The sequence below is a fragment of the Phyllobates terribilis genome, unplaced genomic scaffold (assembly GCF_046119375.1).
Source record: "Phyllobates terribilis strain yellow unplaced genomic scaffold, ASM4611937v1 Scaffold_11__3_contigs__length_659146591, whole genome shotgun sequence".
Classification (NCBI taxonomy): Eukaryota; Metazoa; Chordata; class Amphibia; order Anura; family Dendrobatidae; genus Phyllobates; species Phyllobates terribilis.
This window is the reverse complement of record NW_027362771.1, coordinates 550,316,422-550,342,017: the sequence shown is the minus strand read 5'-3', so window position 1 is coordinate 550,342,017 and position 25,596 is coordinate 550,316,422. Positions and strand designations below refer to the sequence as shown.

Below are 25,596 nucleotides of genomic sequence, written 5' to 3'. Positions count from 1 at the left end.
CGGAGGCGCTGTACAGACGCTGTGGTTATGTGGGACCTCAGTGGCTTAAAAATCACGGATCCTCTTGTGATTAACAAAACAACTTTACTGAGCAACGCGTTTCTACCTCAGGCTTGAGGTCTTCATCCGGGTCCATATAAAACATACTACTGAGAACATCATCAGATACCTTTTCTTTTTTCGGAAATGTCTTTACGTATAAATAATTAACATCATGAGATTACATGGTAAAATCCACCATGTCTAATATGACAGTGACGCGCCCCCTGGGCCGTGGGGTACCCGGTGCCGGGCCGTTGGATGCTGGGGGAATGTCACAGTGGCGGTGACCTGGTCCGTGACCCAGGGCGGTCAACAAAAGGGGTTATATTTACAGGGGATTTTTATAGTTTATATTAAAGTTTGTGACGCCACCTGTGGATTGCGGCTAGAGGGAGCCGCCGCTGCGGAGCAGGTCCTCTGGAGCTGATGTTACTGCAGCAGGGATGGTGTGGCTCTCCACAGGAAGAGCTAGCTCCAGGGCAGTGTGGATCATGTTGGTTGTGCTGGGCGTTGTAGTGCAGGGAGTGATGGCGCAGCAAGAAACACAGAGACAAGGTGGTGCAGTCTTCTGGGTCTTTACTCACGGTTATTGCAGTCCAAATTACAGACGTCAAAGTAACTTCACGTTCCGTGCTGCGTTTACTCAGTGAGGGGTTCAGTCCACCCCCAGGTAACTCCGGAGTACATAGCAGGACCCCCTTCTGTGTCTTCTCTCTGGCTGTCTCCCTGAACCTCATACCAAGTGTCCCAGTCCAGTACCTGCGGGCCTTTGCGGGCGACGTCTGTTCCGTCCCCTGGGTCCTATATAGCTACCTTCCTGGTGAGACTGGTATGGAATGTTGGCTACAGGACATGAAATACTGCATCCTCCGGTTTCTAGTTAAGACGTACAGTCTTCTGCTAGCTGAGGGACCCGGGTCCCTGTATGCAGCCTGACCCCTCCACCTCCCGGTAGATGCGGGCGTATGGGTGGCCTTCTGCATGGCCCGTACCCCTAGGGTCCTTTCTTCTGGTTCCTGGAGCCTTCCTGCTCCCTCTCCTCTCTTCTCTCCTTCCTCTCCAATTTGGGCCGCACTGTCCAGGCCCGCCTCTGGAGCAGAGCTCCTGCAGAGCCTCTGCTCCTGTCACTTTCCTCCTCAGACTGGACACACTTTCTAAGATGGCTTCTGTACTTATATCTTTCCTCTATGTGCTCCCCTTAACTACTTCCTCCACCCACACCCGCTACATGGTTCCCCTTACCAGCAAGGTTCCCCCCACTCCAGCCAGGAAAGGGGCTCAGCAAGTACGAGGGAGGCATCTTGCCCTTCCTGCTGGCCTGGAGTGGTGTGTTGGATGCAGGTGTTAGGGTCCTGAGCTGTACTCCTTCCTTACCTGAGAGTGAGATGCCACATCTCTGGCTGAGATGCAACACCTCTGTGGCGACCGAACCCTCAGGGGCGCCACACCCCCCCCTGGTAAAACACAGCACGTCCGCGGGCTGGAACAGAGTAAAAACAATTTTAAAGACATGCAAAATTTTAGATGCATCACATATAAGATCATAAACATAACATCCTTTCTTCCCTTTATGGGAGGCATATTTTCTTGAACGTTACCGTTTCTATCACAACATTATAAAACTTTCTTCACATATATAAAAGAATATAAAACTCCTTCAGTAAAAACTCTTTTCACTTGTATAAACACATCTTTCACATATAAAACATTTTTCTTGGCTGGCTACAGCACGATCTGTAACCAGGTGTCCATTCTTCAGCAAGGTGCAAACTAGAAAACACGAATATGAGCGACCCGTCTGAAAAACCCCAACGTAGGCCCTGGGCGTGGCTGCAGGGCATCGCTGATCCGGTCGTTGGACCACGTCTTCGGCCACGCCAAACGGGTTTTTGTTCTGAGGTCATTTGTTGTACAATTATAAAACCAATAAGGGGCACTTTAATAAGTGCAACTATTTACACTGGAAAGTTCTTTGGTTATTCACCGTCCATAACCTACAAGTCTTTGTACCCTTTCCGGGTAACTGGGTAACACACTCTCTTAACTTTTCAAACGTGCAGCATTCCTGCTATACCCTTCCGGGCAACTATATACAGTCCAAAGTTCCAGCTACTGTCCTTAGTAGTGGTGCTCCCTCCGGGGAAGCTCTTGTCCACTGTAGGCTGGCCCAGCCGGGTCTTCAGCGCTGTAGGGTGAGGAACTGCTCCCTTTCCCCACCCGGTGGACATTCAGGGCATACCAGCCCCTTTCACCTCTGTGTCTTGTGTAGGTGACATAATCACCGGGGTACAGGTTCCGGTCCGGGTGACCTTCTTTTAGGTGGGACTCCACGTCCCTCCGGTTCACAAAGAGGTCGCTATCAGACTGCGGGTCCCGGATGAAGCCCCAACCTCCTTCCAGATTGAATTTTACTATGGTCCCCCCAGCACTTGGACCGGATGCTGCCCTACTGCTTCTGCGGGCCCGGGCCTTCTCCTCCATGTTGCGGGCTTCCAACTTCTCCGACCGCACCCGCCAGATGTGTCGCTCCCTCTCGAGCTGCTCCAGCTCCCTCCTGCAGTGCTCCTTTCTGCGGGCCGCCTCTGCCTTGGTCTCTTGGGGAAACCCCATGAGATCTTCCCCAAGGTTGTCCCACTCATACTGATCTTCCTCTCCTCTGGAGTCGGCAGGGGGCGGGGGAGCTGGCAGAAGTGGGAGCCGCTGGTCCTCCACCTCCACGGACCAATCCCAGGGACGGCTTCTGCACACCCATTCGGGTGTTGGGGGAGGCGGTTCCTGCAAGGGGCCCAGGAGCGGCCCGGTGTTGCTGGTGCCCGGAGGAGACGGTTCCGGGGCCTGAAGGACGATTAGGGCGGGCGCGCTCGGGGACAGATATCCGGGGAGAAGTGTCCAGAATGGGTCCGCGTCTTCCGCACCCGGGAGCAGAGGGCCTGGCTGGGGTGTTAGGAGCGGGTCAGTATCAGTAGCGCCCGGGATCGGCTTTTCCACCAGGGGGCCCAGGAGCAGGTCAGCGGCTCTAGCGCCCGGGACAGGGAGACTCCTCTTACCTGCTCCCGCGGCCGCTCTTGCGCTGCACTCCGCTTCCTGGCGCTGGTCCGGATCCGCCAAGACTGGGGCGCTGCCTGTGCTCGGCAGCGTCGTCTGCTGCCGGCTTGCCATCTTCTCCACCATCTCCTTTTTCCAGCTAGTGATGGCGTCTTGCTGGGCCTTCTCCATCTTCCGGTTCAGGTCTTCCATCCCGGCATAGAGGAACTCAGAGTCCTCCCGGGACAGCCTGGCAACTAACTCCTCCAGGGTGAGGGGCGCCTCCGGTTGTAACAGGCCACTGGCAGGGATTCCGGTCTCTCCTCCTTCCATGTTCCCTGCCGGGTGTGATCTGTCTGGAAGGATCCAGACCACACTCCGTCTCCCAGTTTTATTCTTTCCTCTCCCCTTTTTGGGGCGGTCCCATGTCTGCTTGCTGTCGGTCACACCTGGGGGCGTCTCCTCCAGACCGATGGACAGGTCCAGGGTTATGGCCACAGTTGTAGTGGGTGGGCCTCGCTTTTGGCGCCATTCTGGGACCCGGCCCACGATGGGAGGTGATCTTTTGTTGTTGTTTGGCTCGCACATAATGGCGCCCGTTCTTCAGGGGCGGGCGCCACATTCAGTAGAAAACAGTCTTTAGGCGCACAATACCCGATGATAACTGGTGGGTTACGAATCCTGTTCGTGACGCCAAAAATAATGCGCCCCCTGGGCCGTGGGGTACCTGGTGCCGGGCCGGTGGATGCTGGGGGAATGTCACAGTGGCGGTGACCCGGTCCGTGACCCAGGGCGGTCAACAAAAGGGGTTATATTTACAGGGGATTTTTATAGTTTATATTAAAGTTCGTGACGCCACCTGTGGAGTGCGGCTAAAGGGAGCCGCCGCTGCGGAGCAGTCCTCTGAAGCTGATGTTACTGCAGCAGGGATGGTGTGGCTCTCCACAGGAAGAGCTAGCTCCAGGGCAGTGTGGATGATGTTGGTTGTGCTGGGCGTTGTAGTGCAGGGAGTGATGGCGCAGCAAGAAACACAGAGAAAAGGTGGTGCAGTCTTCTGGGTCTTTACTCACAGTTATTGCAGTCCAAGTTACAGACGTCAAAGTAACTTCACGTTCCGTGCTGCGTTTACTCAGTGAGGGGTTCAGTCTACCCCCAGGTAACTCCGGAGTACATAGCAGGACCCCCTTCTGTGTCTTCTCTCTGGCTGTCTCCCTGAACCTCATACCAAGTGTCCCAGTCCAGTACCTGCGGGCCTTTGCGGGCGACGTCTGTTCCGTCCCCTGGGTCCTATATAGCTACCTTCCTGGTGAGACTGTTATGGAATGTTGGCTACAGGACATGAAATACTGCAGCCTCCGGTTTCTAGTTAAGACTAGACTTCTGCTAGCTGAGGGACCCGGGTCCCTGTATGCAGCCTGACCCCTCCACCTCCCGGTAGATGGGGGCATACGGGTGGCCTTCTGCACGGCCCGTACCCCTAGGGTCCTTTCTTCTGGTTCCTGGAGCCTTCCTGCTCCCTCTCCTCTCTTCTCTCCTTCCTCTCCAACTTGGGCCGCACTGTCCAGGCCCGCCTCTGGAGCAGAGCTCCTGCAGAGCCTCTGCTCCTGTCACTTTCCTCCTCAGACTGGACACACTTTCTAAGATGGCTTCTGTACTTATATCTTCCCTCTATGTGCTCCCCTTAACTACTTCCTCCACCCACACCCGCTACATGGTTCCCCTTACCAGCTAGGTTCCCCCCACTCCAGCCAGGAAAGGGGCTCAGCAAGTACGAGGGAGGCATCTTGCCCCTCCTGCTGGTCTGGAGTGGTGTGTTGGATGCAGGTGTTAGGGTCCTGAGCTGTACTCCTTCCTTACCTGAGAGTGAGATGCCTCATCTCTGGCTGAGATGCAACACCTCTGTGGCGACCGAATCCTCAGGGGCGCCACAACAGCATCATAAAAGCATTGAGTACTGGAATCGCGTGGGTGTCGCTATCTCATTGGTAAAACAGATGAAAATGTTGCATTCTTCAATTTTTTTTACACATGGTCCTTTAGCCCGGGTGGAAAATTACTAATATACATGAGCACATTGATTTACATCGGTCAGTTTGCTGTCTGTGTGTGGACTGACCGAAAATACTTTCTTCTGAATCTAGCCATACAGTAGATCACCAGTGACGTCTAAGGGTGCCGCAATATGGCTGTATAGTAGTATGGTCACCCAAATTCCCCAATTATCATTCAATTGCAGATATAGCTCTAGTTTAGGTCAAATTTCACAATACGTTGTTACCTACCGTCTTCATTTTTTGAAACCTGTTTTTTTTTCTTTCTCGCAAGCTGAGCCAAAGTCGAACTTAGGAGGACACGTGATGCAGAGCGACACACTATCTGGTAAGAACTAAGTGTCAAATTCATAGTTTGGTAAGAATTTTGTATTTTGGGGCCAAAACCAAAAACAGATCCTACATTGAGAAAAAAAAACACTGAAAAGATCTGTACCTCTTCCACGTTTTGGATCTGCTCCTGGTCTCTGGTTTCTGGTCACAAAATCACAGAATTGCTGCAAAATAGATGGCGGCAGAGGTGTATCTAGGTTTTCCAGCAACCCATGGCAACCGCCATCATGCGGTGTAGCCACAACATGTGCGTAATGCAAGTCCAAAGGGGGTAACAGCTTGGAAAGTTGAAGGCCTCTCATTAAAATGGATTGGTTATCGAACCGGTGGAACTGGTCTACGATGACGTCCTGTAATGTTCACAAGAGCTCTGGCAAACAATATTCGAAAAGAGATGGACCTGGATAACCCGATGATCTCTGGAAATCTCTGCTTTTTAGAGGTATATCCATTACTTAAAGGATATGAAAACCTTTGGGTGCTCTTTTTACTTTAATCCATATATTTTTGGTCAAAAAACAAATAATTCGATAATTTTCGACCACTGGTATAACAGTGCATAGCGGAGTGCACAACGGGTTACCAGTTAACATATTAGTGAGCTCATCTGACAGCAGTGTAACCCTTATCTCTCCTCCTCTAACATCTTCTCAGCTGGTTTATGACCAAAGTCAATTTCGACTTGCAAGTGGTCATAAATGAGTTTAAAATAGAGCTCCGGAGAAGAGAGATAAGGGTTACGCACACTGCTGTCACATGACATTATTGCTTTTTATCCAAAATACATGTAAGGAAAAAAAAACCTCCCTATAATGTCCATATCCTCCAACCACCACCAATCTAAAATAGTTGGGGTGGTTCGCTACTAGTCATCTGATTGGACATTGGCTGCTTTATTACTGCTGAGTTTCAGAGAAACATCCTTTGAAAAGCTGATCAGGGGAGTATGCAGAGGACTATTCCGATGCAGGTCCCCGGCGGCCTTTCCCTGCCTTCTCCCTATAACTAATAGGTCTCTCCCTATGTGTGTGTGTATAGGAAAAGCCCTGTCAGTCTAGGGGAGAAGGTTGTGGAGAAACCACCTGGGAGCTGCCTCGGACTAGTCAGCTGAGATGCGTAGCACCCTAACGGAATTTCCAAAGTATGTTTTCTTTGATACATCGCATCGTTTCAAAGTAAAATGTACAAGACTGCAATAATGCAGTCAGTGTCTGATTCATGCTGCCCATAGTTCGGGCAACATAAATTGGCTGACAGGTTCCCTTTAAGTGATGAGGATAAGTACCACAAGCTTTGAATGATGAGGTTGGGTCCACACCACCAGCCAGAAATTATAAGAGGGCCACGTCATCTGCTTGAGATGTTGAGGATGGGTTCCCACCAACTGTCTGAAATGATGAGGATGAGTCCCACCAACTGTCTGAAATGATGAGGATGAGTCCCACCAACTGTCTGAAATGATGAGGATGAGTCCCACCAACTGTCTGAAATGAAAAGGATGGGCCCGCACCAACTGTCTGAAATGATGTGGATGAGTCCCACCAACTGTCTGGAATGATGATGAAGATGGGTCCCCACCAACTGTCTGAAATGATGATAGGTCCCCACCAACTGTCTGAAATGATGAGGATGAGTCCCACCAACTGTCTGGAATGATGATGAAGATGGGTCCCCACCAACTGTCTGAAATGATGATAGGTCCCCACCAACTGTCTGAAATGATGAGGATGAGTCCCACCAACTGTCTGGAATGATGATGAAGATGGGTCCCCACCAACTGTCTGAAATGATGATAGGTCCCCACCAACTGTCTGAAATGATGAGGATGGGTCCCCACCAACTGTCTGAAATGATGGGGATGAGTCCCACCAACTGTCTGGAATGATCATGAGAATGGGTCCCTACCAACTGTCTGAAATGATGAGGATAGGTCCCACCAAGTGTCTGAAATGATGGGGATGGGTCCCACCAAGTGTCTGAAATGATGAGGATGGGTCTCCTCCAACTGTCTGAAATGATGAGGATGGTTCCACCAAGTGTCTTGAGATGATGAGGATGGTTCCACCAAGTGTCTGAAATGATGGAGATAGGTCACACGAAGTGTCTGAAATGATGAGTATTGATCCACATCACCAGCCTGTAATGATAAGGATGGGTCTACACACCACGAGTCAAAAATGACGGGGATGTATCCCTGCCACCAGTCTGAATTTATGAAGATGGATCAAATACCAGTCTGAAATTATAGGGATAGGTCTACACCAGCAGCCGGAAAAAATAAAAATGCGTTCTACAGCACAAGTTTAAGATTATAAGAATGGATCAAACCACCAATATGAAATAACAGGGATGGTCCAACATCATTTCATGGTTATGGCAATGACCATCCATCTTATTTCATGGGCAGCACAGCGGCTCAGTGGTTAGCACTGTAGACCTGCAGTGCTGGGGTCCTGGGTTCAAATCCCACCAAGAGGAACATCTGCAAGGAGTTTGTATGTTCTCCCCGTGAATTCAAATTGTGATCCCCATTGGGGACCATGATGACAATGTCTGTAAAGTGCTGTGGAATATGATGGCATTATGTAAGTGAATAAAATAAATGATAATTCCGGTAGTAGTTGAGTAATGCTACTAAAAGGAAGTGTGATTCCTCAGGTGGGACCAAAATCACACTAAGCAAAACTACTAGGAAAGGTGTATTTTATCACAGCCACATCATAAAGGGGGATGACAGAGTCATGAAATAGCAGAGGATGAGCAATTATCATGGCTTCAGAGACGGCGCTCCTGGTGGGCTTACTGCCGGGTACAGATACATGTATAGAAGGTGGGGGTCTACAACAATTTGTAATGCCCTTGTTAAATGTGACCCAATTCTTGACCGTCAATCCTGAAGATCATTACTTCAGAAATCATTGTTCTAATAACCAAGGATTAATGCAGATTATCACTATTAAATCCAGGGTAACCTCCAAATAATTACTCACGCAATGTTGTACCAAATACATCTGCACCAGCTACATGACTTCTGTATTCAGCACCCAGTGACGAAAAGCAAATGAACTATAAAAAAACGTTTCCACAAGGAACGAGTCGTGTGAATGAATCCTGTTCTTTCTCCCCTCTAGATCTCCGGTATACACACAGAACACTGAAACTCAACAGCTGAATGGAAAAGCTTCATAAGGTAACATCAACGAGGACGCCTACGTGTCCGTACTATACAGACACGGCAGAAGAGAGGTCTACAAAAATAAAAATTCTACATCATGATTTTGTTTTATATGAGGTTTAAAGGGAATCTGTAAATATGATCACCCCGAACCCCACACCGAATATATGGGCAGCAGGTCTTTGAAATGTATAACCATCCACACTTTTACATCTTTTATCTGTTGCTGCATTCCTGAGAAATTTGTGTTTTAATTCATATGCAAATAATGCATTAAGTGCTCTGGGCGTGACAAAGCACTTCCCAGTTTCAGCCTTATTTGGTTGTATCCCCGCCCTGCACCAGCCTCTTTACTGTGATTGATAGCTTACTCTCTGATTTCCTTGCCTGGCTCCTGACATCACACAGACAGTGAGCTATCAATCAAGCTAAAGAGGCTGGTGCTGGGCAGCGAAACAAGATGGGGAGGCAGAAGCTCCGAAGTGCTCTGTCATGCCCAGAGCACTTTATGCCTCATTTGCTTATTAATTAAAATGCTAATTTCTGGGGGATTTTGTACTATATAATGCAAAACTTTAGTGTTGCAGTATATGGTAAAAATAAAAATCTCCTATAAAGCTCAGCCACAGGTTTAGTGGAAGCCTAATTAGACCATGTTGTCTTTTTCTAATACTAATCAACCATGTTTCCAAGTAATAGTTTGTTGTGAGAGTATTTTTGTATTGTTCCTGGTTGTCTAGAGTTTTTAGAGTATTAATTACTGACTTATTTGAGGTCTAGAGTGGTTATATCTATGGTAGACTGTGGTAGTAAATGATACATACCAAGTGGTCTAGTGGGGTAATGGGTCAATGTGAATATACCCAATACTCTACTAAAGCATTGCTGGGATTTCTGGGTACCTAGTGTTGTTAGGGGTCAACATGTACATGCCCAAATCTTTAAAGCATTGCCGGGAGTTCTGGGTACATCCCTGGTGGTCTAGTGTCGTTCCGGGTCAACATGTACATCACCAAAGCTCTAGAGCCTTGCTGGAATTTCTGGGTACATCCCTGGTGGTCTAGTGTGGTTACGGGTCAACATGTACATTCCCCAAACTCTAGAGCATTACCAGGATTTCTGGATACATCCCTAGTGATTTAGTTTGATTACGGGTCAATATGTATATGCCCAAAACTTTACAGCATTATTGGGATTTCTGGGTACATCCCTGGTGGGCTAGCATTTTGAAATGTTTGCAAATGCACGAATAGCAAATGAAGTGCAATTATGACATTTCAGCCCACACGTCAGGTATATAGCAATGTAAGTAGGATAATGGGTACAGAATTGATGTGCTGAGGTAGTGAAAAGGCCTATAGGTCCCTGGTGGCCTAGGGTGGATGGGTTATCTAGGATGGTGGACAAACCAATCGTGAGCACTGCATAGTGCACGGCTTTGACAACAAACATCAATACAAGGCTGATGATTGAGAGGATCATTTAGCTCTCCCTTGGGTGCTAGGAATTTTGGATACAAGAAACCCCTCTATATGTAACCCTAGATATGTTTACCACTAGACTCCCTGGCCCGCGTTCTCACACTCCATGTTCCATATTATTATTCCAGGAGATGACGTGTCCGGAGACTCCCAGGCAGCAGGTTATAGTGGGGGATAATCACATCAGGGACGTAAACAGCTCAAATGTCGATTGAGTCTGGACTGTAACCCTTTACATAAAAACAAAGCTCCACTTTTTAGTTATTTTAGCCCAAAATTCAAGACATTCCAAAAATAAATTTACTTACTACTTTCAACCCTTTATATGTGTTATCAGAAAAAAAAACATGCAATATAGCACTCATATAGTTACTGAACTATTGGTTTCCTGGAAATTCCCAGAACGCAGGACTGCCGCGGCAAAATCAGAACTGTTGGCAAGTATGATAGATGGCACCATTATGGAGCCAACTTAAAGGGAACCCGTCACGTTGTACGTGCACTGTGATCTGATGACAGCCCGGTGTAGAGAAAGAGAAGCTGAGCAGAATAATATATTGATTTGTTGGAAAAGATTCAGTATAACTTGAATTTTATTCATTGAAATCCCTGTTTGTAGGCAAGAGTCCAGTGGGCGGTCCTACTAGTGATTGACAGCTATCTCTCCATGAAGTCATACAGGGAAGCCTGTCAATCACTAGTAAGACCACCCACTCGACTCCTGTGCATACAATCAGCAGGGATTTTAATAAATAAAATAAAACTTTTCCAAAAATGTCCATCAATCTGATCAGCTCCTCCAGCTCCATAACATCCTGCGATCAGATTCCGTTTTCATCATGATAGATTCCCTTTAAAGAAACTGTGATTGCTAGGCTAAATACGTACTTGCCAATTTTTTAACGATGACATCCATTAGTTTTTTGCCAAAATTGTGGGGCCAGTCACGTCCCTTTAATAGGCAACACCCTCTCAATGACTTTTCTCCACCCTCTTCATTCCTTGGCCTTTGCTTCTCATAGACATCAAAACACAAGAAATGACCGGGTCTCGAGAGATTTACCAACTCTAGGAGTCTGGAAGGTCTCTTCTTTTTTCAGGGGACCTCATGGACATTCCGGAATATTGGGCAAATTTTGGTAAATTTTTGAAGAGTGGAGGTTCCATCTATGGGAGAATTAGGATTTCCTGATCCTTGTTTCATTATGGGAGTTAGGAATATTGGCTCTTTCAATGTTTATCCACTTACCTACTGTATGTCTCTATGCCATAAGTGTCTCTGTAACCCTTTAAGTTTTAATGTGGCCCTTGAGAGTTTTTCAATCTAACAGTGTGGTCCTTGGACCAGGACAAGCGTGATGCCTCTTCTGGTCACAGGAGCCTGATTTTGGCAATTCCATCCATGTATGAGCATTGTTCTGTTTACAGGTCCCTCTTACGACTCCTGGAAGTGTCACCTCGTCTAGAGGGTCCAGTATACCAGGCTCCCCCTCTACTATCACTGTAAGTAATGCCCCCCGTATATTTTTCCTATTAAGTGCATGTTTCTATATTTGTAAATGTTCATTTATTTTATTTCCTAATGGGCTTTAGAAATAAAGGTAAATGGGTCAAAAGGTAACAGGATTGTATTCACACAAGGCTCAAACATAATGCAAAAATTACATTAATGATATAGAATGAGATCATACTTATTGATTATATGTGACGGATTCACCTTAATGGCTTCTTTGCCTTTCAATGTTATTCTCATATTCATATATCTCTTTTTAGGCTCGGATGGACAGTCGCGTCCTGGGTTACAAGGACCTTGCTGCTCTCCCGCGTGATAAAGCTATACTGGATATAGAGCGTCCAGATTTAATGATTTATGAGCCACATTTCACGTACACCCTTCTGGAGAATACAGAGACTCTGCGGAGCCGAGAGGTAATGGACTTATACAGTATATATAAAACTAGACAGTATAAACTAATCTTTTATATAAAAATAAATTACAATCCCTCACCCCCACAGAAATAGATAAATAAATAAAAATACATGCAATCCCTCTTGTTATAGTCATATTCAAATAGAAAGAAAGTATTATAAATGTCATTAAAACTAAATTCCTAAATATTGTACCTTTAAGTAGCAGATAACACTTATTTTGCTTAGGGAAATGACCTAAGTGGCTGCTGTGACCAGATGATAGCTTGACAGTATGTAGGATAGATTATATCCAGGTCACAGCAGTTGCTCAGGATTCAGAAAGGCAGTGAGGACAGCAGTGTGAGCAGCCTCTCCTTACCTCAGCACCCCTGCTATATCCAGTATTATATCAGGGAAACAGGTAGGACAGGAGTATGAGCGGTCACTTTTTACCTCAGCACCCCTGATATCTCTAGTGTTAGATCAGATAGAGAGGGTAATCAGCAGTGTGAGAGGCCTCTTCTTACCTCAGCACCTCTGGTATCTCCAGTATTATATCAGAAAGACAGGGTGGACAGCAGTGTGAGCAGCCTCTTCTCACCTCCACCCCTGGTATCTCCAGTATCAGATCAAATAGACAAAGTGGACAGCAGTGTGAGCAGCATCTTTTACCTCAGCACCCCTGGTATCTAAAGTGTTATAGCAGATAGACATGGTGGACACAAGTCTAAGCAGTCTCTTCTTACTTCAGCACCACTGGTATCTCCAGTATTAGATCAGAAAGACAGGGTGGACAGCAGTGTGAGCAGCCTCTTTTTACCTCAGCACCCCTGGTATCTCCAGTATTAGATCAAATAGACAAGGTGGACAGCAGTGTAAGCAGCATCTTTTACCTCAGCAACCCTGGTATTTAAAGTGTTAGATCAGATAGTGTGGAAAGCAGTGTGAGTAGCCTCTTCTTATCTCAGCACCCCTGGTATCTCCAGTATTATATCAGATAGACATGGTGAACACAAGTCTGAGCAGCCTCTTCTTACCTCAGCACCGCTGGTATCTTTCTAGTAGATCAGTCTGTCCCCATACACATCATGTTTTCAGCAGCATATCTGCAGATTACACCAGGCAATGGGCTGCTGAGAACAATGATTTTTGTTCCGGCATAAACAATCAATCACACTATGAATAGTCAGCATTTTGCTTGTTTAGTATAATACACCCCATAGTCCTCCATATTGTACAATACACTCCCCATAGTCCTCCATTCAATATAATGCACTCCCCATAGTCCTCCATACAGTATACTGCACTCCCCATAATCCTCCATACAGTATACTGCACTCCCCATAGTCCTCAATATAGTATAATGCACCCCCATAGTCCTCCATATAGTATAATGCACCCCCATAGCCATCCACATAGTATAATGCATTTCCCCATAATCCTCCATATAGTATAATGTAGCCCCCATATAGTATAATGCAGCCCCATATAGTATAATGCAGCCCCATATAGTATAATGTAGCCTCCATATAATATAATGTAGCCCCCATATAGTATAATTTAGCCCCATGTAATATAATGTAGCCCCCATATAGTATAATGTAGCCCCATATAATATAATGTAGCCCCCATATTGTATAATGTAGCCCCATATAATATAATGCAGCCCCATATAGTATAATTGTAGCCCCCATATAGTATAATGTAGCCCCCATATAATACAGACCCCATATAGTATAATGTAGCCCCATATAGTATAATGCAGCCCCCCATAGAGTATAATGTAGCGTCAATATAGTATAATGCAGCCCACCCTCATAAAGTATAACGCAGCCCCCCATATAGTATAATGTAGACCAATATAGTATAATATAGCCTCCATATAATATAATGCAGCCCCCATATAGTATAATTGTAGCCTCATATAGTATAATGTAGCCCCATATGATATAATATAGCCCCATATAGTATAATGCACCCCTCTATAGAGTCCCACTGTCCTGCAGTATTATGGCCACCAAGTACTCACTGAAAAATAAATAAATACAATACTTACCTCTCCTCATTCCCCTGCTGCTTTCTGCAGCGCGTCTCAGCAGCTCTACTGCCCTGCACAGCATGGAGCGTGATGAATTGAAGTCGTTGAGTCCGCTGCGTCAGAGGCAGAGGGAGAATGATGGGAGATGGAGAGTCACATGGCGCTCTCTCCTCCATCATTCCTTTCAACTGTATCGGCATCTATGTCTAGTCTGCCTGCCACTAATTACGGCCCTGCCAGAATTATATCAGAAGCACAGGATTGACAGCAGTGTGAGCAGCCTCTTCTTACCGCAGCACCCCTGGCATCTCCAGTATTAGATCAGATAGACAGGATGGACAGCAGTGTGAGCAGCCTCTACTTATCTCAGCACCACTGGTATCTCCAGTATTAGATCAAATAGACAAGGTGGACATCAGTGTGAGCAGCCTCTTCTTACCTGAGTACTCCTGGTATCTCCAGTATTAGATCAGATCAAATAGGGTGGACAGCAGTGTGAGCAGCCTCTAATTACCTCAGCACCCTTGATATCTCCAGTTAGATTAGATAGACAGGGTGGACAACAGTGTGAACAGCCTCTTCTTACCACTTAATATCCACACATCTTCCTACACATGAATTGACGGGGCGGAGCTTTCTACTGCACATGTTCACAGCCATCTACTCGTACTAGGAGTTTTCTGTCAGTTTAACAAGAGAGCGGCCATTTTAATGTACTATAGTGATTACCTCCTTAAACAAAACAAGTGTGGTTTGCTTGACGCATATATTCACACTTAAAGGGCTTGTCCCAGACATAGGTTTCATATCAGATTGGTGGGGTCTGGTACTTGGCAATCCCACCAAATGATGTTTGCACCTCTCTTGGCAGCCATATATACATAGTGTAGACAGCCATAACAGCAGAGCTCCATACACTGCATGGTGGCCGTTTTTGAGTAGTGCAGCTCAGCTTCTATGGAAGTGAATGGCAGCTGACTGTAGTAGTCTCTAAGTCAGGGGAATGTCTGAATACATTTTTCAGATGGAAGCCACAGATGAAGCAAATACAGCGAAACGCAGTGTGTACAGGGCTGTGCATATTCACAGTAGCTGCACACAGCTGATCAGTTGTGGTGCTGGGTGTTGGACCCCCACCAATCTGAAATTTATGACTTATCAGATATGTTAGAACAATCTAAACACCTCCTATAGTTCTTGATTAAGATGATGTTCAATGGTGCAAAAAAGATTCACAGCGTTCACTTGTTTGTTTTGCAGCGATCGCTGTCACCCAAGTCCATATCTCCACCTCCATCACCAGAGGTAAAGAGCTAAACATTTGAAGGGTTATGGTAGGGGGTGTGAGCAGGTGAGATTTTTTTCAACTCCTTTAACTAGAGTTTTGGACCTAAAATACCAGACACATTTTTGTGATTTTACTCACTTAGTGATGTCAAGGTTCTAACTTTTTTTTAAAATTCTTTGACTACCAAAATATATATTTTTTTGCTGTATTTTTGTGACATATATAAGGCTATATGTACTAACTTTTTATACAATAGTTTTTTTTATATTTATTTAGAGTATATGTATATAAAAAGTAGATTTTTCTTTGTGTTTTTTTTTATTTACAAATGTATTGTAAAATAGAGCATTAGGATGGTCTCCTTTCTTTATTCTGGATTTTTTGATCTATGATATGTAAAGTCTCACGAGGTAACTATTGAAATAATTTGGCACCTCAGTGTTACCGCTAACTCATTGGTGGACACAAGCGGGCACAGCTGTCGGCCGCACACTGCAGTTGAGAAATGCAGCCTGTGTTGTGGGGTGGTGTAGTTTTTTTTTGTATTTTATTTTACATTTTTTCCTATTTATCTAATTTTTTTTTCATATAATCGATAATAATTGGCTTCTATGTTCTCCACAAGGTCCATAATTCAGGAGCTATAAATCCATACCATACATTTACAATGGCGTAGGTTCGCCCAAGTACATGTATGATGTTTGAGTGGTATTAGGTCAAGCCCACCTTATACAGTAGAGCAAATGCTGATTTTGATGGGGCTGGCTGACTATTTTAGGATGGAATGAGGTTGGAAGAAAGAATGATTGGGCATGTTGAATTTCAATGCCCAATCACTTTTTCATCCCATGGAAGATGAATCACCACTAGAGGTATCTGACGGCGGATTACTCCCCTCTCTTCAATGAAACCCTCTGCAAATTGAATGTGCATGTCTATGGGGAAGGGGATGGAGGGTCGGGTGGAATAGTTTTAGGCCAAACAAGCATTTATGGGCACTTTATAGTGGTCTTACTTATGGTTTCTTTCTACAAAGGTCACTGCAGTCTGGACAGACAACAAGTCTATAGTAAGTGGCTCAACTCCACCAGGCACCCGTGGAGGAACCAATTCTCCTAGAGGAGGACTGCAGCATTTCCACTGTCCAGGTAAAATCGAGGTTTTGTGGTACCATGTATTTCACTTACCACGTTTTCTCATACGCCACTCACTCTGTGCTCTGTTTCTTCAGAGATTTCTCAGGCTGAGCCCAATCTCTACAAGAAGCCACCAATCTACAGACAGAGAGGTGAGAAGATCCTGCTGACCATGCAAGTACCGTCTGGGGCTTACCACTTATCTCAGCCTTGATTTTAATACTCTTCTTTTAGAATCGGCACTCTCCCACAGACTATCCGATGACCCCATAGTAGAGTCCTCTAAATTCCCAGCTGCGAAACCTCCAGACCCAAATCAGCCAGCGAAGATTGAAACCGATTACTGGCCATGTCCTCCTTCCTTGGCCGTTGTAGGTGAGTGCGATCAGCCATTCTGCATGAACTGTAAGCCCCAAGACCGGGACATGCCTCCTAATGCCACATATCCTTTCCTTAGAGTCAGAGAGACGACACCGCAGGGAATCCAAAGGAGACGAGGAGGGTGAGGAAAGTGAGGATGTGAGAGAACTGAAAGAACGGCACGTAACGGAGCTGACCAAGGTAACGGACGGTATTTTATAAAAACAAATGTATAAATCACCAAGGAACACATTCACACCAATTACCTTTCACCTTATAGATCCAGTCTAATCTAGGAAGACTCATCCTAAAAGAAGAAATGCAGAAGGGAGGGACCCCACGAAGGAAAACTCGTTCTCTGCCGGACCGGACTCCAATCTACACGCGTAAGTATTAGGGCGACCGTTTTCTCTCCATCCGAGAAAAATAGTCAGATTATTCTGATCAGACTTTGATCCAAGTAGGATTGGTTTTTCTTGGAGGTGGAGAGGAAAAAAAAAGTTTCTCCACCTTCTCAGTTCCACTTGGTCCGAGGAAAAACTTTGGATAGAATATCATGGATAGCCTGATATAATCAGTCATGTACACGAGCCCTTAGAGTGTTTTCATTACACCTTGGTCCTGCAATTCTTAAAGATTACTAGCTGCCAGTTTGGCCAAGAATGTGTTGATCACTAGAAACTCTGGAATACCATGAAGGATATGGGTGTGCCGAACCATCTGATCAGTCTCATTAGGAACCTATACATCAACCAAGAAGCAACAGTCCGAACTGAACATGACAACACGGCATGGTTCAAAGTAGAGTGAGGCTGCATCCTGTCACCATTTCTCTTCAAGTTATATGCGGAAGCTATTTTCAGGAAGCCTGGACTTGCCGAAAAAGAAGAATGTATCAAAATTGCTGGACGAATCATCAACAATCTTAAATACGCAGACAATACACCATTGAAAGCAACAAGCGTAGATGGAATGAAGGACTTATTACGGAGTGTCAAGATGGAAAGCTCGAACAAGGGACTGCTACTCAACACAAGGAAGACAAAGATATTGACTACTGTCAGGTACGACCAGGACACATTTGAGATGGACATCGACAAACTGGAAGTTGTAAATGACTTCAACATACTTGGATCAATGATCACTCAAGATGCAGTGACGACCCTGGAAGTCAATAGGAGAATAGCTATGGGCAAATCAACAATAAGTCACCGGACAAGGCCTTCAAATCGAGGAACATTTCACTGGTGATGACGACACGGCTAGTACATAATCTGGTCTTTTCTGTAGTAACATATGGATGCGAAACCTGGATGATAAAGAAACAAGACAGAAGAAGAATCAACGCCTTCAAAGTGTGGTGCTGGAGAAGGATGTTATCGACACCATGGATGGCAAGAAGAACAAACAAAACAATTTTGAAACAAATCAAGCCAGATATGTCACTCAAAGCAAGAATCACCAAGCTACAGCTTGCCTACTTTGGACACATCATACGAAGAGAGCAATCACTGGAGAAGGACATCATGTTCGAAGAATAGAAGGAACAAGGTGAAGAAGAAGACCAGCATCCCGATAGCTTGATACAATGAAGATAATGGCGGAGAAGACCCTGGTGGACCTATCTAGGCTTACACAAGATTGATCTTCCTAGAGATCGTTCATCCATCAAGTCGCCAAGGCTCAAGATCGAGCTGAAGGTCGATAATAATAATAATAATAATAATAATAAAATAAGTATGGTTCCTAATTTATTGCTTCTCTAAAACCTTAAAAACAATGCATATTGGGGAACTTAGCCCCCTTTGTCAAGACGATATCTCACATCTGGCAACGGGGGGCATCTTAACATGGCTCCTTACCTACTGTGCGTCATTTATACTGGTGTTCTATGTGGTACAGGAGGCCTATGATACTCTCAGGGGCTAAGGCTATTTGGTGACTGATATCCATGAATTCCCTATAGCTGGCCAGTCCTTTTCTTCATGATTCCAATCCCAATAAATAAAGCTGAAGGACCGGTATCTACTGTGCTATTTCTGACATGTCGTTGGTCTGTCTCCACAGCCATTCATTCTGGATATGGAAGAAGCTGCTTATCGAGGGTAGGTGTTTACGCCACTGTTTGCTCAATATGCTCCTATACTGATTGTTACCAATGGCCGCTGCGTTATGTAATAACTATGATGTTCTCCGTCTTTAGCTGCAGTCTGCAGAGTTTCATCACCCGGACCGGCAGAGGGAGAGCACAGGTGAGGAGTGAATGCTGCACAATCTGTGTATTCCTAAGGCCACCATTCATGGGATCGTACCTTACCATAATTAAAGGGGCTGTGCGGTGAAAACAAGAGAGCACTGATCGTTTGTGGTCTGACTTTTGAGACCCGGCAGAACGGAATTTTTTTCCTTGATAGGACACTTTTATCCTCGTTACGAAATGAGGCATTAGGTTGGATGCCCGGCTCCGCTCCATTAGTTCTCTAGGGGGCTTCCGGAAAAAGGGCAGCACTCGCACCACCATAGGGATTGAATGAAGCGGGGGTCAAACGTGTGCACTGCCCCGCTATTCTAAAATAAAAGTGCCCTGTTCTGCTGATCAGTGCAGGCCCAGAGGTCGGACCCCCACCGACCAACCTATTACCATTAACCTGTGGTTAGGTGATAATTCGTTTTTACTGGGTCTTCGGGGTCTACATTAGACCTTGTAGCCAAGCACATGGCTCTTGTGAAGTTCCTCCCCTGATTAGTAGTATTTGCATATGAACATAAAAAAATGTTTTCTCTAAAAACAAGAAAATTTATAATTAAGAGCACAAGGTGCCCTACAAGGATCGGCGCTTAGTTGGACATGGATTTTGGAGCCAGAAGACACTCTTCATTACCTCCATGGCTTTCCCTTTACATGTTAGAGATTACCGCAGGGGATGAGTCTTACTTAGGTCACACCCTGAATTATTAGTAATATTGTTAATAATAATAATGAATATATTTTGGGCTAAATAATTACTTCTCTGTTTTTCAGGGTTTCAGGTAAGCATTGATAGGGAAGGGTTAGGGAAGATGGATTCACATCGTCTGGACCCAGTACATCCAGAAATGTCTTCTATGTCCTGCAGAACGGTGAGGGGCAGAGGACCAGGATGGATCGGGGGAACTCTCTCCCCAGCATGCTGGAGCAGAAGGTATGTAATGAAGAATAATTAGGATATGTTCTCACTGAGTTTTTCACGTAGATTTTGAAGCAGATCTGCGTCAAAATCCACATCAAAGAGTATTCAAAATGGTAAGTAAAGCGGTTTTTGATGTGGATTTTAAAGAGGATCCACTTTCAAAATCCACATAAAAACATTCCAGATTCAGATGCCTGAATTTTGGCACATAATCAGCACCAAAACCATGTCAAAGGCCTCTGTGTGAACAGAACCTTTGACTTGACAGCGGCTATGTGCACACAACGCCTTTTTGAGGCAGATTCCACTGCGGAAACCACCAGGCAAAACTGTTCAAAAGAATGAACATAAGAGTCTTTTAACCACTTCAGTTTTCAAAAAACACCAAGCGCTTAAAAGAAGTAACATGTCCATTCCTCTGGTGTTTTCCGCTGAGAAGACGCTCAATTTTGCAATACAAGTTAATGGGAAAACTCCAAAGATGACTGGACGTTTTTTGGAGCATTTTGCTTTTTTAAAAAAAAAAAAAAGCAGCAGTTTCTTCATTATTTCATGGTAGGAAAAAAAATGATATTATAAAAACTATGGAAAAACCCTGAAAAAAAAAGCGCCGGCAACCAAAACCATAGGAAAAACTATTAGGAAACGACCAAAAACAACATATAAAAGTCACTTCAGAAAAGAAAACTTCCTGTTTCTTGAAGCCTCTTCTGCTTGAAAAACTCATTGTGTGCACATTGCGTGCACCAAAAACTCAGCAAAAAGACGTTGTGTGCACATAGCCCTGTTTGGAGTGGATTCTACGACTAATCAGCATCAAAAAAGTGACGTCACTACTTTATTTCCACGGTCAGCTTTGGAAAATCCAAAATTAAAAATAACTCCATGTGCTACAAACTCATGAAATATCATGATAAACCATACTGTGATTTTTAATTTGAAGCACACATCAACTACTTCGTATAGTCTTTGAATTCCCTTCCTATTGGGAAATCCACATTGATGTTCATACAGAGAGGTTTTTTTAGATGAGTTTTTGATAACCTCCCCATGAAGTGACCTTTCATGCGGATTCTGTGTGAAAACATGACACTGTCAACTCAAAAGATGGCAACAACAAAAAAAAAATCATGGAAAAACTACTAAGGGTTAGGGTTATTATTAAAAAAAGTGTAGATTTCTCTTGAAAATCACTTTCGATTTTTCCGTTTCAAAATCTGCATATGAATTTTTTTTCAGCGGTTTGTGTTTTTTTACCCATTCAATCGAATGCATCAAAAATGCACTCAGCATTTTTTTCATATGGAAAAAAAGGCTGCAAAAAAGGCACTGTGTGAACACTCCCTTTTATTTGATCAAATTCTTACATGAACCTTTACGCTAGATTGATATGTTGTGAAAAATTTCTGCAGACAGAATCCCCGTGTGTTACTTGTGAATTTCGCTGTGGATTTGGCTGCAGATTTCACCCTACTCCATTACAGACCATTGAATAGGGTGAAAACTGCAATGAAAATCCACGTTTGCAATCCACGCCATGTTTTAATTTTTGGGCTGATTTTTTTACGCAACATGTGACTGTGATTTTGAGAAAAAAAAACATTTATTTGTATTGTACACGGAATCTACACTGCAAATCCTCAACAAATTTGCAACGTCTGAACTTGGCCTTAGAGAAATGTATTTCTGCCTAACATTTTATTTTTCCAATTTTTTTTTTCTCAGATATTTCCTTATGAAATGTTAATAGTAACAAATAGGGGGCGCCAGAAACTTCCTCCCGGGGTGGATAAGACTCAGCTAGAGGTAAGGAGAAAATGACTTACTCTCTACAAAGAGTTTTTTCCCTCTGGAGTAAATCTAATACAACGCATCGATCAGCCATAACCCTAAAATAATGGCACCTACAAGGGTGGGATAACTTAGGCGGCAAGTGACTAGTCAGCTCTCGAAGTTGATGTGTTGGTAGCAGGAAAAATGGGCAAGCGGAAGTGATGAAGTGTCTCCAATCCCCCAGATATCCGTCCGATCAATTGTAAGAGTAGTGGACTGTGCTGTGTTCCTACCCTTGAGGACACCAATCGCGTCAATAATGCGTAATGTGAATAATGTCATGCGTTTTATATATATAGTATACATTGTAACTAGACTGTGACATGGGGTAGTATAAGTACTGTTAATATAGTGATGTGAAGCATAATATGCATACTACATGGCAGCGGTATAGGACATGTTGCACTAAGGATAGGACATAAGATAAGGACAATAGGGTTAGTACATACTGCTATAGGATAGTAACTGTAGTCAGCTGAAGGTATAGGATAAGATACAGTTAATGTTTGGGACTAGCCCACAGTGGGAGGAGGTTAGAAAAGGGACTCACTTTTTGATGGTTGTCAGATAGTACAGTAACAAGGTAAAGTTCAGAGCCAACCTATCATTCGAGGCAGTGGGAGGCCGTACTAGAATCCCGTAAGACTCTCCGGCAACGTCAGGAGCTCAAGGCCCGGTGTGGGGGCTAAAGGGCGCATCATGTCCCTTGGCGCACAGGGTAAGGAGGACATGGAGCCGTGTGAAGGGAATGTAACAGATCCCGAAGTGCAATGCGGAACTGGATAGGAAATCCCTGGCGCTGATGGAGACAGTGGGCATAGGGATAGTCCAGGAGGAAGGAATGATAGGGCTGAAGGATGTCTCGTGCTAAGGAAGGAAGGAACCAGAGGTGTTGTGCCCTATCCCACATGTTACAATCTGATGAACTTGAACTGACCAGTAAACTTCTGTGGGTTGAAATGAACTTGGTGGCCCCTGATGATGGAGGCCTGGAAGCAGTGGAGGCCTGCGGCCTACAAGTGAGTGTGAGGCACCCCACATCCTACAGCACACTGGGACTGGGACAGCCTTATCCTGTGAAGTGCCAGAGCGAAACGGGGCAGCAGCGAGGTCATGACTACTGCTCTGGGTCACTTTACACAATCATCTGTGGGATGTGCTGCAAAAATAAGTCCGACCCGTGGAGGCCGAACCGAGCAATGTACAAGATGGATAGGATCTGCCGATAACATCTAGTGCCAGATACCACTGGTCTGGTGGAGTCCATGGTTTTGATTCAATATTGCTGTTTCCCCACTTTTCTGGAGTAATTTGCTTCTTCTTTTAGTGCCGTTTGTATTTGCGCCTTATTCTCTATACGTTTTGCGACACTTTTTAAGTTTTCTAAGTCTTTTTTTTTTCCCGAACAACTTTTTTCATCCAGATGTTTTAGACAAATTCATGACTTTTACCAAATGTCCCAATTTTGGGGCGTATCTCACTCCCATTTCCTCCCCTCCCTGGAGTAAGGTTTCAGGATAAATTTTCAGTTTGGTGCATTTTTATGACATTTTATAGGATTTACGAGTTTTAGGGATAAAAAGTCACACAAAAAAACAGTTAAAAAGAAAAATAAAAAGCATTTTTAATTTTGCGACAAATTCATGAACCTCAATCAATTTGGAGCAGAAAAACATCAGCGAATTCCAGAAGACAAAATAAGATGAATCAGGGCTTGATGTCCTGAAAGGTCAAGAGCTGTTTTGGTGGCAAGAGGGGGGAATCTACAGAGTATTAAGCCGGTGTTTTTTTGTTGTTATGGCTGATCGGTGAATATGCCGTGGATACTATAATGTGACCTTTTCTATAGGACGCTAATACACTTTTTTTTATTTGTTCTTCTCCACAGAGATATCTCTCCCCTGAGGACTTTCAGCGGCTCTTCTCCATGACATTGGATGTGTTTGTAAGGATGCCATTGTGGAGAAGAAATGAGCTCAAGCGGAAACTGCTCCTCTTCTAGGAGCAACGACTGCTGCGTCACCGCTAGTGACAAGCGGGATAAATGGGGTGACCCGAGGAGATGGACTCTACAGAGTGTGACCAGCATGTCTGATATGAGTGACTTCACGGGGCCAGAGAGCCCACCTAAACATGTCAATCATCCCATGTCAATCGAGAACCCTCTACCACCCTCCCCATTACTTAGGACACCTCAGACTCCTATAGGATCAAAATGAATATATACATTAGATACCCCTTAATTATGCAATGCCGATCTATTCCACTATTCTGTATGATCACACGTACAGTTGTCTCCTGCAGATGACGTATTCACACCACAATCCTAATATAGCCAAGTTCTTACACACCAGATAGCAGAACCTATTCTGATAACCCTCCTGTATTATGGACATATCAGATTGCACATAGCTTTTAGGGTCTTTTTTGCACATATTACAGCATTCAGTAAACCCCAAACCTATAATTACAATTGAATTAGTGAGTAGGGGGCGGAGGTGCCACTACCCCGTTATTATATGCTGCCAGCGCTGTGTGTGTGTAATATGGGTGAGTGCTTTCAGTTTACCGCATTCCCGTCTCCTTCTTCAGGACGACTTGACACTTATCGCCCCCAAAAAAACGGCAGATTTTGACCCCTCTCTTCTGCTGTGTGTGGTTTGTGATATGCTGACTTTTTTGGTACACGCTCTTTCCCAGTCATCTGTGTGTCATACCATTCACCTTCTTGTTCCATCCCATACCACGTCACACGTAGTCTCACCCCCGTCACTCCGTATCTCCTAAACTGCTCTACTCGTCCTCATGACTATTAGCTTTTTCACTACTCTTTTGTGACACCCGATCCTTTTCTTTCACTCATGACTACTACCTTCTACATGTGTCCTGTGTCCACTCCTGGTGTTAAAGCTTTTTCTTTTCATTATTTCTGGCTTCTGATGTATAATTAATATTATTATAATTATTAAAGGTTACTGAATATTCTGGCTCGGGAATAATTACACAGGTCTAGGTAATGGTGTACGGAGTCAGAGCTCCGTCTACACGTCCACAAGATCTATCTTTGAATAGTGGCTGGTATTGATGTAGATGGTGAACGCTAAACTTGAGAACAGGAAGCGATGTCATCGGAGAAACAGTCATGGCCGAAAGTGTCGGCACCCTGGAAATTGTTCCAAGAAAATTAGCTATTTCTCCCAGTAAATTATTGCAATTACACATGTTTTGTTATACACATGTTTATTCCCTTTGTGTGTATTGGAAAAAAAACAGAGAAAAAAAAAAGACAAATTGGACATAATTTCTCACAAAACCCCAAAAATGGGCCAGATAAAATCGTTGGCACCCTCAACTTAATATTTGGTTGCACATCCTTTGGAATAAATAACTGCAATCAATCGCTTCCTATAACCATCAACAAGCTTCTTACACCTCTCAACTGGAATTTTGGGCCACTCTTCTCTTCTTCTGCAAACTGCTCCAGGTCTCTCATATGTGAAGGCGTCTTCTCCCAACAACAATTTTAAGATCTCTCCACAGGTGATCAATGAGATTTACATCAGGACTCATTGCTGCCACTTCAGAACTCTCCAGCGCTTTGTTTCCATCCATTTCTAGTTGCTTTCTGAAGTAATTTTTGGGTCATTGTCCTGCTGGAAGACCTATGACCTAGGACACAAACCCAGCTTTCTGACACTACATTGCCACCCAAAATCCTTTGGTAAGCTTCAGATTACAAGATTCTTTGCACACA

General features: G+C 44.6%; 1 protein-coding gene across 1 annotated transcript in view; it reads left to right on the top strand.

The window, feature by feature from the left end:
* DMTN (dematin actin binding protein) overlaps positions 1-24,827 on the top strand; it is a 30,510-nt gene extending 5,683 nt beyond the window's left edge. The window contains 16 exon segments of the mRNA XM_073654052.1: positions 5,392-5,445; positions 8,582-8,640; positions 11,535-11,609; positions 11,880-12,035; positions 15,316-15,360; positions 16,380-16,491; positions 16,575-16,631; positions 16,714-16,854; positions 16,937-17,040; positions 17,120-17,225; positions 18,907-18,944; positions 19,043-19,091; positions 19,862-19,906; positions 19,909-20,021; positions 21,735-21,815; positions 23,731-24,827. Of these exon segments, the coding sequence (XP_073510153.1) occupies positions 8,623-8,640; positions 11,535-11,609; positions 11,880-12,035; positions 15,316-15,360; positions 16,380-16,491; positions 16,575-16,631; positions 16,714-16,854; positions 16,937-17,040; positions 17,120-17,225; positions 18,907-18,944; positions 19,043-19,091; positions 19,862-19,906; positions 19,909-20,021; positions 21,735-21,815; positions 23,731-23,844 (1,254 nt within the window). The 5' untranslated portion in view covers positions 5,392-5,445; positions 8,582-8,622 and the 3' untranslated portion in view covers positions 23,845-24,827.
* The last annotated feature ends 769 nt before the right edge of the window (positions 24,828-25,596 follow it).